This window comes from Pipistrellus hanaki, assembly GCF_964339955.1.
Source record: "Pipistrellus hanaki genome assembly, chromosome: 12".
NCBI lineage: Eukaryota > Metazoa > Chordata > Mammalia > Chiroptera > Vespertilionidae > Pipistrellus > Pipistrellus hanaki.
In genome coordinates, this window is record NC_140514.1 from 38,084,489 (window position 1) to 38,102,432 (window position 17,944).

General features: G+C 43.2%; 1 protein-coding gene across 1 annotated transcript; it reads right to left on the reverse strand.

Moving 5' to 3' along the window:
• Window positions 1–11,091: 11,091 nt before the first annotated feature.
• On the reverse strand, window positions 11,092–17,385 carry FIGLA (folliculogenesis specific bHLH transcription factor; the record flags this gene model as incomplete). Its single annotated transcript, XM_084901245.1, has 3 exons — window positions 11,092–11,319; window positions 12,878–13,030; window positions 17,185–17,385. 3 exons carry the CDS (start codon window positions 17,383–17,385, stop codon window positions 11,092–11,094), a joined length of 582 nt encoding a protein of 193 aa, XP_084757371.1.
• Window positions 17,386–17,944: the final 559 nt, after the last annotated feature.

A 17,944-nucleotide genomic window follows, 5' to 3' on the forward strand; every position in this document is an offset into this window, starting at 1 on the left:
CAAGAAATTCAGGAATTGGATTGTTATGATGATGTTCCAGAAGATGATGACATGATTGTCATTGAATAAATTAGTAAATTCTTGATACTGTAGGATTCACAGTTTGTCTGGTTTGTGTTGACAACTACAGTACTACCGTACCGTATACAGGTAATAGATTTCCTTTATTTTCATTTAACAATAAATGTGTACCGTATTCTTCTTCATGGAAAAATAAGACATGCCCTGAAAATAAGACCTAGTGCATCTTTGGGAGCAAAAATTAATATAAGACACTGTCTTATTTTCGGGGAAACAGGATAGGGAATTTTTGTTTAGTCCACAAATAGCAGGTTTCATAAATTTCCATCACTCAAAAAATGTATTTTCCTGGTGTGTAATTTCATTTTCAAACTAATAATAGCAAGCTCTGTTGGCTCCTGCCACTGTTCTCAGGGCTTTACATGCATTTTTATTCATTTACTCTTCTGAGGGTGGTACTCTTATTGCCCCATTTTATAGATGAAGAGACTGAGGCACAAGATGATAGGAAACTTGCCCAAGGTTGCATAACTAGTGGGTGGCTGAGCCAGGATTCAAACTCAAGTACTATGGCTTCAGAGTTTATGAGCCCTAATCACTATCCTGCACATGGCCTCTTGGAAGAGACAAAATACTAATTTTTATTTATTTTTAAAAATATATACTTTATTGATTTTACACAGAGGAATTGAGAGGGACAGAGAGTTAGAAACATCGATGAGAGAGAAACATCGACCAGCTGCCTCTTGCACACCCCCCACTGGGGATGTCCCCAAAACCAAGGTACATGCCCTTGACCGGAATCGAACCCGGGACCCTTCAGTCCGTAGGCCGACGCTCTATCCACTGAGCCAAACCGGTCCTGGCAAAATACTGATTTTTAAAAGCCAAACTAGTTCAAGACACCAATAAAGTTGATAAGGCCAAAATATTCTCCTTTCCCCAAAAAGTTATTTTGCTCCTCTAGCCAATAGAGTCTAAAAAATAAAATATAAATATCCCCCCAGCTTCTCCCAGATGCCATCTGGATACAAATTATGAGTGCTGGGAAGAGTAGCACCATCTGGTGCCTTCAGAAATCGTTTAAGAGCCAGGCAGAACACAAGACTTTATTGTTATATTAATTTCCATATTAATTGCCTAGATGAAGTTTTAGCTGATGTTCTGAAGTTCTCTCTCATTCAAGTCCAAACTCACTTTGAAATCCAGTGAAAGAAACTATCACTATAGTTGGCTCCACAGACTGTGCTAGGAAGATCCCTTGTATTTGGAGTCCCCACTGCTTGGCTTTTTTTTTTTTTTTTTTTTTTTTTTATATATATATTTTATTGATTTTTTGCAGAGAGGAAGGGAGAGGGATAGAGAGTTAGAAACCTTGATGAGAGAGAAACATCAATCAGCTGCCTCCTGCACACTTTCTACTGGGGATGTGCCCGCAACCAAGGTACATGCCTTTGCCCAGAATCGAACCTGGGACCCTTGAATCTGCAGGCCGACGCTCTATCCACTGAGCTAAACCGGTTAGGACCTCACTGCTTGGCTTTTAACTAGGGGCAGGGCAGCATCAGAGACTGCATGTCAGACCCAGAAAAACCACATTTGGCTAGCCCCCAGTGGCCAGTTTAAAATCAGATTTTCTGACTCATTTGCAATAAAATTATTCCTAATCTCTTTACAAAACTTTCCGGCCAGCAATAATTTGTTAAAGAGAGAAGATGGCAATATAACAGACACCCACAGTGTTCCCGCCTCTTGGTGTTCATGCCCTGTGTAATCCCCTTCCCTTAGGGACTGGTGGGGCCTGTGACTTGCTCCTAACTAATAGAATACAGCAAAAGGGGTGGATGTGTTACAGAAGATTCTTGTGATTGTGTTACAGAAGATTCTTGACCTTGCTAGCTGACTCTCTTAATTGCTTTCTTAGCTTGAATGCTTTAGGCAAATAACCATGTTAGGAAAACTTAAGTGTCAAGGAACTGAGGGTGACATCTGGCCAGATCCTTCCCCAGCCAAGCTTTCAGCTGAGACCCCAGCCCAGACTGCCACTTTGATTTCTGCTTGAGAGAGACCTTGAAAGAGAGGATCCAACCAAACCATGCTCAGGCTCAAGTGCTGCCCCATAGAAATTGAGAAAATAAATGTGTTGTCTTAAGTTGCTAAGTTTGTGATAATTTGTTACGCAGAAGTAGATAACTAATAGATTGTCTTAGCACTCGCCAGCCCAGCCATACCTATCTACAGCTTTCCCCAAGGTGTGCTCTCAACCAATGACCATCAGAAATCTGTAGATAAAGAGCCTGAGTCCATGATCCGAGGTGTTGGAAGGACACATCTGGGTCATGTGCCTTCATAGGATTGAGCCTCAGCTGCCCACAGCAGTAACCTGCTCAGTCATGCATCTTTCATAGGCTGCTTCCTTCTCAGCATCACTTCCTCACACCCCAGTTGATGTTTCCCTTCCTCAAGTAATCTATAAATCCTGGCCTACTTTTAGGGGAATCCAATTTAAGATAGGAGATGGGGCCCAGCCAGCGTCATTCAATGGTTGAGCATCAATCTATGAACCAGAAGGTCATAGTTTTATTCCAGGTCAGTGCACATGCCCAGGTTTCAGGCTCTGTCCCCAGTGTGGGATGTGTAGGAGTCAGCTGATCAACGGTTCTTTCTCATTGTTGATGTTTCTCTCTCCCCGTCTCCCTTCCTCTCTGAAATCAATTAAAAAAAAAAAAAAAAAAGACAGGAAATGCGGGAGAGACAATGCTTTCAGAGCAAGAACAATGATAAATTCTAAGTCTAGATCTCCTGAAGACCCCACTTTCAGCCATCTCAAAAGAGGCCAGGAATGGAGATGGGATTGTACCAGCTAAGACACTGCCAGTTTGAACTACAGGGGACAGAGTAAACAGGACAGGATGAAGGTAGGTGTTGGACTTCCTGGATTCTACAGAACCAGACCATAGAATTATCTGGTTGTAAACTTTACATGCACTACTCTTCAAGGAGGCAATTCAGAGATCAGAGTTGCCGCTCTGACCACAGGCCCAGGAGGCAAGTCTATCTCCTCCAGGTTTCAGAGGGCAGAGCCATCACTGCAGAGAGCTGTGTTGGGGGGGAGGGGATGATGGGGGCTAGCGTGGGAATAAGAGGGGAATGATGCTGCCAATCCAGGCCTCCTGGAAGGTGGGATATTAAGCCAAAGAGGATTGTTGTGAAGTCATAAGTTCCAATGGAATTTGCCTTGCTAGTTTTGAGGCCTTAGTGGGACCCACCATCCTTTATTCTTTCCTATTCCCCTTTCAGAATGGGAATGCCTATCCCATGCCTATTCACCATTGCATTTGGAAACACATAGCTTGTCTGCTTTCCCAGGGTCACAGCTAGAGAGGAGTTTTGCCTCTGGGTGAATCATACCCAGAGTCAGTCATACCCACAGTGATATACTCAGATGAGATTTTGGACTTCAGACTCTTGAGTTGATGCCGGAATGAGTTAAGACTTCTGGGACTGTTGCAAAGGAATGAATGTATTTTGCATGTTGTAAGAACATGAGTTTGGGCAGTTAGGGGCAGAATGCTATGGACTGAATTGTGTGTCTCTCCCTCCCCCACCCCCCGCCACTCCCTGCCAAATTCATATGTTGAAGCCTAACCCCCAATGTGACTACTTGAAACCTTTAAGGTTAAATAAGGTTCTAAGGGTGGGACCTTAATCCAGTGTTTTTCAACCTTTTTTGGGCAAAGGCACACTTGTTTCATGAAAAAAATCACGAGGCACACCACCATTAGAAAATGTTAAAAAATTTAACTCTGTGCCTATATTGACTATATATAAAGTAATTCTCTTGAATAGGAATCAAATAAACACAAAGAAAGTATTTTATAATTACTTTATTATGAAATATTAAGTAAACAAAATAGTGAAAAATTATAAAATTCTTGTCTTGTCTGCACCTACGGCACACGCCGCGGAACAGCGGTTGAAAAACGCCGCCTTAATCCAATAGAATCAGTGTCCTTATAAGAAGAACAGAGACCAGAGCTTTCCCACTCACACTAGTTCTCTATTATAGGAAGCCACAGAGAGAAGGCAGCTGTCTGCTATCCAGAAACCAAACCTCCTAGTGCTTGATCTTAGCTTTCCCAGTCTCCAGAACTTTGAGAAATAAATTTGTTGTTTAAGCCACACAGGCTATGGTATTTTTATAGCAGTCCAAGCTAGCTAATACATGTTTTGTGCCTCAGTTTCCTCATCAGTAAAACAGGGATAATCGTGGCTACCTATTAGGACAGTTGTGAGGAAAGCTAACATAGGAAGATATGGAGGACAGAACCCAGCTACTTTAAGTGCTATGTCTTTTCGAGGAACTGTTATAAAAATGAAGACTACCTCTGTGCTCAAGGTGCATGGGTGTCCAACTTGCACAAAGGTGCCATGTGGCCTTGGCTAGATATTGAGATAATCCAGAAGATTCTCACTCCCATTGGCTAATAGTTACAACTTCACATTCTGCAAGCTTTAATTTGTATTCTTCTTACAGGCTAATTTTCCCAGGAAAGGGATCAGAAACTTATTTCTCAGGTAATGAAAACAGATGGAATGAAAGATATTAGGTGTAGGACCTGAGAGGATGAGGACAGAGACCACTGGAGGGGTTGGAGAATAAGAATGAAGGCTGACAGCCCTACAGCCTTTTTCTTCAAAGCATGAAATTAAAGAGAAAGTACAGTTGAGTAGATTTGTAACAAGTAAGGCCATTTACAGGGTAATTGTAAACTTTGAATTATCACACACACACACACACACACACACACACACACAAACAAACAAACAAAACAAAAACAACAACAACAAACTTTAAAGACTCCAAAATTGAATTTATTTGTCTGCAGAATATAGGCCTGCACCAGTTTTTTCACTTTCCATATTTGGAACCTGAAACACAGATGAGAGTTTACTGTAAATGTTGAAGACAGGAACAGACAGGTCACAAAAGAAATGTCTAGAAACCTGTTCATTTATTTTTTATTTTTTTAAATATATTTTATTGATTTTTCACAGAGAGGAAGGAAGAGAGATAGAGAGCTAGAAACATCAATGAGAGAGAAACATTGGCCAGCTGCCTCTTGCGCACCCCCTACCGGGGATGTGCCCGCAACCAATGTACATGCCCTGGGCCGGAATCGAACCTGGGACCTTTCAGTCCGCAAACCGACGCTCTACCACTGAGCCAAACTGGCTTCAGCTAGAAACTTGTTCATTTAATTAGTAACCAAAGAAGTTTGAATTTAAAGACATCATTTTTACCCGCTAAAATTCTATCATTTTAATAGACCCCACTGTTGGCAAGGCTATGAATTCAGCACTCTTATAGATGACAGTATTATTAATTAGCACCATGCATCAAGTCATAGGTTGTACCTACCGTGGCTCAGGAGTTCTACTTCTGGGAATCGATCCTTTAAGAAAAAATACAGAAAGAGTAAAACACATTTGGTTATTTGCCATGTTTATGAGAACAAAAACCTGAAAACAAATGTCTGTCCATTAGAAAACTGTCCAATTTAATGAGCCATTAAAACTTGTAATAAAGACCATATATAAACCTCTAAACATGCCAATAGTAGAACAAGGAACAACAGAATACACAATGTTATATATCCCATGATAATTTAACTCAGTTGTATAGAAAAAAATATTTGAAAGCATTTTAGAATATTTCCATCAGCGGTTTTACTAAGATCATTTTGTATCTTCTCGAATTTCGGAAATCTCAACTTGAAGAAAAAACAAATGCATGGCTAAAAACAAAAACTCACTCAAATGATGGTCAGGCAGTTTGTACAATACATTGGAACCTAGATGTGTGTCATTGTGGATAATAAAATACCAAATGCTTTAACTTAGGTTAAAGTTCTTATTTATTTCCTGGTCCCCCCTCATTCACATTTCCAGAGTGAGTTTTGTTAGAATGAAAGGCAGGTAAAGGATTTAACACTATTTCCCACATCCCACTGACTCACTGAATATCGGGCAGCTTACTTAAACTTCTGTCCCTTAGTTTCCTGACACGTAAAATGGATATAATCGTCTGTACATCACAAGTTGGTTACAAAACTTAATAAGCTACGAGGTACAATCTTCCAGGAACAGTGTCTGGCACAACGTAAGTATCAATAACTTTTCCCCCCTGACCTTGATTAAGCCTTTTCACTATACATGTGATCAAGCTTTCTTTTCTTGAGTTCAAATTTAACTTTACACCTTTTATTTTAAACGTTTTTATATATCTAGGAGGTTTTAAATCTAAGACAAATTCATGTAATATTTTGTTTACTTGAAGGATTAAAGGGTGGTTTAATTTTACCTGCCTATGGTCTAGTATATTATATATCATTGTCTTTGTTTTTTTCTTAAGAGTTTCCTGGAAAACTCCAAAAAGGCAATGTTTAAGAATGAGAATATAAAAACTTAAATTTTATTTAAAAAGTAAAGCCTGTTGGCCTCATCTAAGTCAATGTGTTACAGGATCAAGAATAGTGTGGTGAGGAACAGAAACCCAGCTTGCTGCCCAATTCCCTTAATAAGGCAGGTGTACTCCTGTTGTTGGGTGTGTCGCTGGATAATTTGACATATTATCCAATGTACCTTTCCCTCCAGCCACTCAGTCAAGGCTTGGGGTTGGGATGGGTGGCAGCAATAGAGGAGAATGGCAAGAATTGGATGGAAGTTTCCCTCAAAGGTAGAGGCTGGCCTTCCTTGGACAGACAGCACTTTGGGTTAGCAGAAAACCAAATGCTCAGTCTGCCTCAGCTAGTCCTTGAGGGAGGTCAATGTGTCCTTCCACCTTTCCCCCTTATCCTAACCCTGGGTTATCCAGAATATATTAAGTGCCATTATACGTCAGAGAAATAAAAAAGTACGTATTGGCCTTCTCAAATTATGCTCACTGATGGGGTTAGGAGCACAAACCAGGTAGAGTTCTTGCCAAACACACTTCACACACATACACATGCATGCACACACAACATACAAAAACCCATTTCCATGATTGATTCGACCTTTTGTCTCATAGAAAAATTAGAGTTCCAACAAACTCCCTCTCTTATTTTTGCAAAGAAATAGAAATGTGTCTATCCTCTAACTTTTTAAAGATCTTAATCAGATTTGGCTTTAAAATTCTTCCTTGGGTGCTGGTTTGATCTTTTCCTGAGTAGCTGTGGCCTCAGGAATCCTCCTCCTGAATCACTCCAGAGTCAGATGGAGCCCGTCCTGCATGTCCCAGCTCTCACCCTTCCAATGTTCCAGAGAGGATGACCGGATTCCGCATCATACCAGTACCAACCCCTCAGTGCCCAACGTTCAGAAGACACAACAGCCTCCTAGAGCCAAATGCAACCACTGGCACAGCATTCCCTCTGAACCTCAGTGCCCTTCCTTGGTCTGGGGCTGCAAAGTTAAATGCCTGAACTGGTGAAGTAATAAGGGGTGGTGAGGACCCACAAACCAGAGAACACCCACCCCATCAAAAAGGAAGTTCAGTTTTTTAAATACTCTGTTGGCTAATCTTATCAGAAAATGGCCCCTAGGCTACTTGTGAATATAAGGGCGAGGCAGACAAAAGTGCTTCCCAAGGAAAAGCCTAGGCTCACCCCACTGCTATGGTTAGGGTTGTCGCTAAAGCACACAGCCACTACCTGGGGGAAATGTGAGATGGAAGACAGAAGATAGATACTTTCCCTGAGTGATTATAAATTAATCCCAACTCATTTCAGAGCTTAAAATGCCATTAAAGGAAACGTCTGCAGTGATTGCTTTCACCCAGAGATTACCACAGACTGCAGAGGAAGTAGTAGAAATCTACCACCCACACAGGTCTCCTTCTCCCAGAAACTTTCCCAGGCCTGCTGCCAGGACTGGCCAAGATTTAGAAGTGTGTAGTGGACACACATCCGGGCCTCATCCTAGACACCATGTTTATCCCTATATCTCTTTCCAGAGCTCCTCTAAACCAGCACAACAGGCATCTCACCCAACACTGAAGGTGACACAACCTCCCCAGGGTCACAGGCCACTCTGAACAAAATTCAGAGTCTTGTGGTGAAATGCCCACATCAAAGCCACGCATGACCCATGGAGCAAACAATGGTGGTTTATTCAACATCTTGCCACCCAGCAATGCCCAATCCCCAAGCAGCAAAATTCTACATCTGCAAGTCCAATTCTAAATGAGCCTCGTCTAGACCTTGACATGAATCCCTACCCCACCCCGGGCCAGATGCTGTGGCTTCACCTGGCCCACAGCCCTCTCCATCCACACACATACTTGCTGATTCAGTCCCCCAAGTGAACCTACCCTCGCCTGAGAAATTAATCTCCATTCCCACCATCAGCAGATCTTATGTCCTACGTTTGGAACTTTGCCTCTCAGGAATGTTGCTGATCTTGCACAGCCTGTTCAGACACATCCCCAAATCCCAAAATATGACCATCTCTGCCAGCATCAGGAGTCCACTCCTCAAATCCTCTCCCAGGGCAAGACGGGGTAAATGGGACATCGGGTTGGCAACGTACTTTTAAATGGGTCAGGAAAAACATTCTTTGTACTGTTCTTGCAAGTTTTCTAAAGGTGGATTATTGTTTCAGAATAAATCTTTTTACTTCTAAAAATGATTTGAACATCAAAGAATAAGAAACCCTTGACAAACCTGATGAAATCCTAGAACACTTCTGCAAAAAAGAACTCTCTATATTCAGGCCTTAGAAACCACACTAGACAGAAGTTATAAAAATCCAAAATTTATTCTTTGTTTATCCTAAGAACAAGAGGCCCGATACATGATATTTGTGGGGGGTGGGAGGGTCTCTCAGCCCAACCAGTGCCCTCTTGCAATCTGGGACCCCTCAAGGGATGTCCAACTGCTGGTTTAGGCCTGATGGGGCCTAAACTGGCAGTCAGACATCCCTTTTGCAATCCAGTACCTAACTGCCCCTCTGCTTGCTCCTTACTTCTTGGCTCACTGCTCCTAGCTCCTGCCATGGCCTCTCCCACCACTGCTCCCCAGCCATGAGCCCGGCTTCTGGCTGAGCAGCGCTCCAGCTGTGGGAGTGCATTGACCACCAGTGGGCAGCTCCTGGTTTAGCATCTGCCCCCTGGTGGTCAGTGCACATCATAGCAAGTGGTTGAGCAGCCTTAGCATAACATTAGCATATGCTTTGATTGGTTGAATGGATGACCAGACAACTGGACACTTAGCATATTAGGCTTTTATTATATAGGATTAGCAAGTATGCTTGCTAATTAAACTTGGTTAGCTAAAAGACTAAAAATGAAGTGTCTTGTTCCCCTTTTAAAGGAACTTTTCAATCAGAACTTTTGTTTCCTACTAGAAAAAGTTAATTCCTATTTTAAATCAATTTACTAGAAATGGCCTATCTCCAGGATCACTTATCCTTATAAGACATGGGTCTCCTATACATCCTTGCTGCTGGTGTCACCAACATAGGCTTGCTCTGCTAAGAGGCCCAACAGGACTGGCAGAAATGAACAGTCTGTTAGCTCCCATGAGAATGGCATGGTGATGCCTACCTCATCAGTATCAATGGGGATTAAATGCAAGATTCTAGCCTTACTATCTAGTACATATTAAAACTTACATTTATGGAAGCATTACAGTTATTAGATAGCCAGGTTCAAGTTTCAGTTCAGGTCATATCTACATTCTTTTCTTTCATTCTCAGTCATTTGCTGTCAGTTCATGTAGTAGCAACAGGAATTCTGTCTCCTAAGGGTTGACTGGCAAGGGAAGGTTTATGTCTCAAATGGCCCAGAAGTTGAAAATCTAGACGAAGCATGTGCACAAATGGAGTACTTAGAAAAGAGTAATCAAATCAGAAATGGTAACCAAGGCCAGCCAGTCAGCAGGAAGCCTGTAAGACCTCAAGCCTGAGTGGAGCATTGGTGAGAAGCACATGATGAACACTTGCTACAAACAGAGCTAAAGTTCCTGTGGCTCATTGTTGATTGCTCACCAATCAATGCTGATTGCTCACCAATCAATGTGATTGCTGATGTTGCATCAAGCAGACTTAATAATGTATGCCCAATTGAAGATTGACATGCCAGGTACTGTGCTAGACACGACACTGACATGATGCCATTTGAACCTCACAGTTATCTTACATACAGGGTAGGTATAATTATCCTTCCCATTCTACAGATGAGCAAACTGAGGACTGGGGAGATTCAGAGTCAGTAGCTCACCCAAGGTCACACAGCTAGCAAGTGGTAGAACCAGGGTTTGAACCTCGGCATTCTATCTCTAAAGCCTGCACTCAACTGCTATTCAAAACAGCCTCCCATCACTAACAATCACTTGTGATTCCACAGCCCTTTTTCCCTTATATCAGACTAAGCAACTTGCTTGGTACAGTACATTTAGTTCTAGATTTCCAGAAGCCTTTCATATTTCAACAGCAATCGTGTCATTGGATGGAATAAGGGGTCTCATTTGTGTAACACTGAGACACAGCAGGGACCAGAAGTCCACTTTCTAAACTTGGAGAAGCAGGCTATTTCGAGTGGCTTCTTAGCTTGGCAGAGTAATAAGGGCTGTTACAATAAACTCCTTTGTTATTCCTTAAAAAATGCTGCCTTATAACAAGGCCAATTTTTTAAGTGTATGCGTGTGCACACTTGAGTGTGTGTGTACATGCTTGTATATGCTATGACCATGCAGCTTTATGTATGGCAATCTAGTACTTATTTCTTTTTCTATAGACTTCAGAGTCCAGAAAACCTTTTGATATATTAATTAGGGTCATAAAAAAATAAGCTTAGGTCTATGATAAGTGGTTCTGGAGGAGTTGGCTTCCCCTAGGGCTGCTTAGCAGTTAACTTGGGAACATAATAATAGATCTTCCCAACTAGCAAACTCCATCTCCCAACCTAGGTGCTTTCACAAAATGATCTTGTTTCAATAATGGTTCATCATAAAAAAATACCACACACCTCAAGGGAAGCATTTTGAATTTTTTTTTTTTTTTTGACATCTATATTTAAGAAGAAAGACTTTACCATACTCCTGGCTGGGGAGTAACTCCATGTGCAGACATCATGCTCTGGCGACAAGTGCATGCTGATCCACCACTGCCACCAGCTGCCCAGGGCCCTTCCTCCTCATTCTTCAAGCCCACATCACAGCGAGCATGTTGAGTGCTGTTTCCCAAGTGCTCTTTAGCCATGGATATATGTGGTTCAGAAGTATGGTTTATATAGTTCTGATGACCGGGGGTTTGTTTCTAGAAATCATATTTAGTTGTCAAATGCTATGACAGTCAGACTTCGAAGATTTAAATCAATATATTTCAAAATTGTAATGGATAATGTTCCAATTAAGTTATAAGGGTGATTCTTAAGTTGTGGAAAGAAAAATCATTGCTCAGTGGACTGTATTTTGTTCATCTATAACCTAAAAATGTTGTGTAATGGGCCACTACACTTAAAATGTTATAGCAACGTGGAATAGATCCTATACTTTAATGAAAACAGCACAAAACTAAGCACTTCTGTTACACAATAAACACACAGACACAGACACACACACGCACACACTAAGGCAGCCACTTGTATATCTGCAAACTATGGCCGTGCTAAACCCAACTATCCAATTTAGCCAATCATTGCCACACTGTAGAATGTGTCCTTCCGGCCATCACCTAAGAAGGACTAGAAGACAAGGGGGGAAAACCTCAAAAAAGTACAATTACACACCTGGCTATTTCTGCCCTAAGTTTCTAGCACATTTGTTTCTCTTCTAGTATCTGTCCTTCTCTTCTGTCCCTAAACATGGTCCCTCTGCTACTTGGAAAAGACCTTTGCTGGCTCTAACAGCTTTTCTTCTAAGAACAAGAGGCCCAATACATGAAATTTGTGGGGGGTGGGAGGGTCCTCTTTTCATATTTTACCTCCTCCGATGACTAATCCATTCTCAGGCTTTCAAGATTTGCCTCTCCATGGAATGAGCCCGTAAAGCCAACCCCTATCTTCCACTGCCTAATGGACACTTCTGAGCCATGCATTCTGAGAACAGTGGTGACGTTATGGTGCTTCACGGATTGCAAAGAAGGTTCATTTGATTGGTATCAGCAGACTATGGCTGTGCTCTCCAGCAGGGTTATCCCTTAGGGAAGACCTCTCCTAAGGGAGACTCCTTTGGGATAGAAATGCCTCTTCCTTCCTGGGTCCTGTCTGATGTTTTTCTTTTTTTCAATATGTTTTTATTGATTTCAGAGAGAGAAAGGGAAAGGGAGAGAGAGAAATTGAAACACCAATGATGAAAATCATAGATCGGCTGCCTCCTGCACACCCCTACTGGGGATCGAACCTGCAACCCACGCATATGCCCTTAACCGGAATTGAGCCTGGGACCCTTCAGTCTGCAGGCTGACACTCTATCCACTGAGCCAAACCAGCTAGGGCTGATGTTTTTCTTGCTGAAGAGAAGCCACCACCACAGGGTGGGTTTATGGGAGCCTCCTGTCATGACCCAGCTGTCCAGGTCCTATGCAAGACTCAGCATTTAGGAGCTCAGGGCCCTGGGCAGTGACAGAAGGTATATAGATGGTCAGGAACTTGGCTCCAAATCTTACCCAGACTTTATACACTCAATCCATGCTCCTGACATTTCTTAAACTTGTGGCCTTTAGCTGTATTTTGTGTTCTTCCTCTGTAAAATGAGGACCACAAATAACTCAGAGGGTTGTTATAAACTAACTGGAATGTATACATAAATTGCCTGGCACATACAAGGGCTCAATAAATGACAGATCTCATTGCTCTACCTTCCTAAACCTTTACCTCCGAGTCTTTGGCTCTTTCCAAAACATCACTGAGGACTCGTATGTATTCAGTTGCACCTTTAAGAATATCAACTTTGCTGGGCTTCCTGCTTTGAGGAAGAAATGGCACCAGTGCCTTCAGTTTGGAAAACCCACGGTTGAGATTTTTTATCTGGAAAAACAAAAGAAGCACAGTGAGAACAGAGAAGCTAATTTGTGCAGACACTCTCCCTCCAAAAAAAAAACAACAAAACACACACAGAGAGAGAAGGGGGCTTTGAAGGCTCATGTCCAAAGCTCTCTTGTCTGGGTGAAGCATCTAAACAGGCACAGGCCACAGAGGCACCACTCCACTGACAGTAGTCCCTGGCAAGGAAGTGACATAAACTCAGCACTGCGGGTGGACAGGCGAGAAGGAGTGTCTATGTTCACTGGATCCCTTTCTGTTCCTCTGAGAACACAACCACTGCATTGTAACGTAGAGGCAGTAGGGGCAGTGGCTAAAAGCTCTGAGCACGTAAAACTGGATTGAAAGCCCAGCTCTACCATTTCGCTTTACAAGAGTATTAGGATACTTCATATCACCAACACTTTGTTTATCTGCAAAATGAAAAACACATACCTTGTAGCTTTTTTTTTGTTATAACTCTTCAACTTCTTGCCTAGCTGAATTGATGACCTAGAGTTAAATGTTAAGAGTCCAGAGAGTCTGCATGTTGGTGAGACTCAAAAGGTAGAATGAGATGCCTCCCTCCCACCCCCCAAATCTCGAGGGTCTAATTCCTCAGCTCCAAAGCCCAAACGTGTGACAATATCCCCCTGGGGGACACAGGCCTTGAAAGACCTGGCTCCTACCATACCATAAAGCCAATGTACTCACATAGCAAGCCACTCCCACCCCACATCAAAGCGGACTAAGGACATAGCCCATTCACCACAGAATAACATAACAGAAAACATGAAATATTGAACTTTAAAAATCAAAGAACTACAAAGTATAACAGAAATAGGTGCCATTTTTCATGTGCCACGCTGGTAACATTTTTGTTTTGGTTTGTTCATAATACCCAGTACTGAGGATGGAAAGGGGAATGATCCTACATCTTGTAAAGGGGGATTAAAAAAATGGTAACTTCTCTAGAAAACAATTGGGCAACTTGTATCAAAAGTTGAGACTGTATGTATCCCAGTAATTCCACATCTAGCATTTTATTCTACAGTAATGAGCAGGCATGGGCATAGATTTATGTACCATAGTAAATTGCAAAGGGCACACATGTCCCACAGAAGGAGACTGGATAAGTTATGGTCCATTTCTAGGTTAGTCCATGCCATTAAAAGTTGCTCTTTGAAAGCATGCTTAGGGATATGAGGAAATGCTTTTGATAATGCTAAGTGAAAAAAATACAAATATATCTTCAATATATATACTAGACGGTCACAACTTACAGAAAATTATATATAGGGTGTCTCTCAAAAATGTATACTTACACTTTGAATAACTTCAAAGGCAGTGTTTATTAAAATGCATTTCATTTTCAAAATTGAGCTATCAATTAAAGTGTGTATACATTGTTTGGACACTGTATATACACATATATTAAAACTATTGGGTCGGCAACTAAGTAATTGCGGGTTTCACACATATATGGCTTCAGTTGAATTTTTAGGTTTGCAGACGTAGTACAAATGTAAAACACATTTTGTATTTGATAGTTGGCTATTCAGCTGTTAATCAGTAAAAAAAGTTTTTTGATCTGTTTTGTAGTTTTTGTTTGGCGTTCGTTGAAAAATGGAAAATCAAAAGGAACATTTTCGTCATATTTTGCTTTTTTATTTCCGCAAGGGAAAAATGCATCACAAGCTCATAAAAAGTTATGTGCTGTTTATGGTGACGAAGCCTTAAAAGAACGGCAGTGTCAAAATTGGTTTGCCAAATTTCGTTCTGGTGATTTTTCACTCAAAGATGAAAGACGCTCTGGTCGTCCAGTTGAAGTTGATGACGCCCTAATCAAAGCAATAATCAATTCGGACTGTCACAGTACAACACGTGAGATTGCAGAGAAGCTTCATGTATCACATACATGCATTGAAAATCACTTAAAACAACTTGGCTATGTTCAAAAACTCGATACATGGGTTCCTCACGAACTGAAAGAATCACAGTTAACGCAACGCATTAGCAGCTGCGATTTGCTAAAGAAACATAATGAAAATGATCATTTTTAAAACGACTGATAACTGGCGATGAAATATGGGTTGTTTACAACAATATCAAGTGGAAAAGATCGTGGAGCAGGCCAGGTGAACCAACTCAAACAACATCAAAAGCTGATATTCATCAAAAGAAGGTTTTGTTATCAGTTTGGTGGGATTACAAAGGAATTGTCTACTTTGAACTCTTACCACCCAACCGAACGATCAATTCTGATGTCTACATTGAACAACTAACGAAATTAAACAATGCAGTTGAAGAAAAGCGGCCCGAATTGACAAATCGAAAAGGTGTTGTATTCCATCATGACAATGCAAGGCCACACACATCTTTGGTCACTCGGCAAAAATTAATGGAGCTTGGTTGGGATGTTTTGCCACATCCACCATATAGTCCTGACCTTGCACCATCTGATTACTTTTTGTTTCGATCTTTACAAAACTCCTTGAATGGTAAAAATTTCAATAATGATTATGATGTCAAATCGTACCTGATTCAGTTTTTTGCTAATAAAAAACAGAAGTTTTTTGAACGTGGGATTATGATGCTGCCTGAAAGATGGCAAAAGGTCATTGATCAAAATGGGCAATACATTAAAGAATAAAGTTATTTAGTTCCATGAAAAAATTGTCTTTTTCTTTAAAAAATCCGCAATTACTTAGCTGCCGACCCAATAGAAAAAAGGCTGAGAGCATGTACACAGAGCATGATGGTTCATAGACATCATGTTTGTGCTATGTGTGTTTTCTGTTCCCTATATAATCATCTCTATATTTTCCAGGCATATTCATGGCATCATTATAAAGAATAAAATAGTGGACTTTAAAACTAATCACCTTTATTCTTTATACTGATGCAATGAATATGCCTGGACAAATTCTCCACAGAAAGACATTCCTTCTTGGTGAGAAGGCCCACACAAAATGCAAAATATTGGATCCAAATCTTGTTCAAGGGCCACATCATCACAGCAGATCACAGGATTATTTTCATGAAGAGTTTGTCTGGTAAAATCATACTTCTCCACTCTTGCAAGTTTCCCAGTTTTCCTTTAAGTCTTTTACTCTTCCTTTGTCCTTTCTCTGCACACTCTTTCCCAGGCAAAGCTCCTAGTGATTCACCGGGGCTACATTTCTAAGGTGCAGGTGGTGGCCAGCTGGGGCAGTGGCCCCAACTGCTCCCGCAGCAGGTCCTCCAGCATCTCGGCGTCAGGGTGCCCAGGAACAGGCCTCAACAGAACTTCTTCCCCAAGGCCCAGCTTAAATGTGCGCCCTGCCTCCTCCCCCATTCACCCTTCCCTCCCTAGGATCCTCTTCTGCTGCAACCCAACCTACAGACTGCAACTGAACCAACGGAGGCCTGATCTGACAAGTTTGGGGGCCGAGTTTAATCACAAATACCCAAAACTACCACTAGATGCCGCTCCTACTGCGGCCCACAGGACCAGTCGGGTTGGTGATTTAGCGCGAAGCCCGCCTGACTGGGAAATGGGCACTTTCTCTGTTTTGGCAGGGGGTTGACTGGGAGTCTGGTGCACACTGGACTTGGGGGGAGGGGGGCGGTTTTTGTTTGTGTTTGTTTGTTTAAAGAGTAACTTCCGTTAGGCCCCAATCACCCCGTTTGTGCTTGGAGACAGACGCAGAGGTCAGGGGAAAGGGGCGGCGAGAGCCCTGCACGCCCCAAGCGCCCACCAGCGCACTCGGTTGTGAGATTTAAACCTTTAAAAGCACCTGCCAAGGGGAGACATTTCTGAAGTTGCCGGGGCCTCCTCAGCCCCCCAGGCGTGTGAGCACAAGTCCGGGTGGGTAGGCACGTGAGGTGCCATCTCAGCGGCGGCGAGTGAGCAGCTGGACCGGGGTGGAGGGTAACAAGGCCACTGACCTGCGCCCAGGCCAGGGCACAGCCGGCCCTCGGGAGGCCCACGCTCCTGGTGGTGGAGGGTGAGGGGGCACGGATGGCCAGAGAATGGGTGCCCGGGGGCCTGGCCAGGTGGTGGGAGCTGGGTAGCAGGGACGGGGCGAGGACAGGGGAGAAAGTCACTCCTGTCCCCGGGCGGGCTGTGGGGCGGCCGAGCCCGGGTGGCCTCGGGGACCCGCGGGGCAGGCGCTCACCCTCTCGCGCTCCTTGGCGTTGGCCACGCGCCGCCGCTCCAGCACCAGCTGCAGGTCCTCAGTGGACGAGTAGCCGCCTGAGGGCAGCCGCTTGAGGCGGCAGATGGCGGCCAGCTGGGGCAGCGGCCCGAACTGCTCCCGCAGCAGGTCCTCCAGCACCTCGGCCTTCGGAGTGACCAGCAAGCCGGGCACGAGGTCCATGGCTGCGCCCTGGGCTGGGGCTCCCCGGGGCCTCTTATCCTCTCACTGCAGGCACCTGGGGCCGCACGAGGCCCCGGGAGCGGGGGCGGGGCCTGGACCACCTGCCGGGCCGGGGCGGGGCCTGGACCACCTGCTGGGCCGGGGGCGGGGCCTGGACCACCTGCGGGGGGGGCCTGGACCACCTGCCGGGCCGGGGGCGGGGTCTGGACCACCTGCTCCCATAACCCCATCCCCTGCGGGCAGGCCAGGTCCCACTCTCCGGAAACTATATATTTCTCTATATATATATTTAGATGGATAGGCATGTTTTAAAAAAACATTTCATACTATTGATATTATATATTGGTATTTCCAACTCCAATCCAACACCTCAGGTTTCTCCCTAGTTTCCCCCTTTCTTATTTGTAACTTCCCGCTCTCTTTAAGAAATATGTTTTAATACATATTTATATTTTTAATATATTTTTGTTTGCTCTAAGTTCATTTCGAAGCAGATAGAAGGCAACAGGAGCCAAATGTGTGGGAATGGAGCCGAAAATGGAGATAGTTGACCCATTTA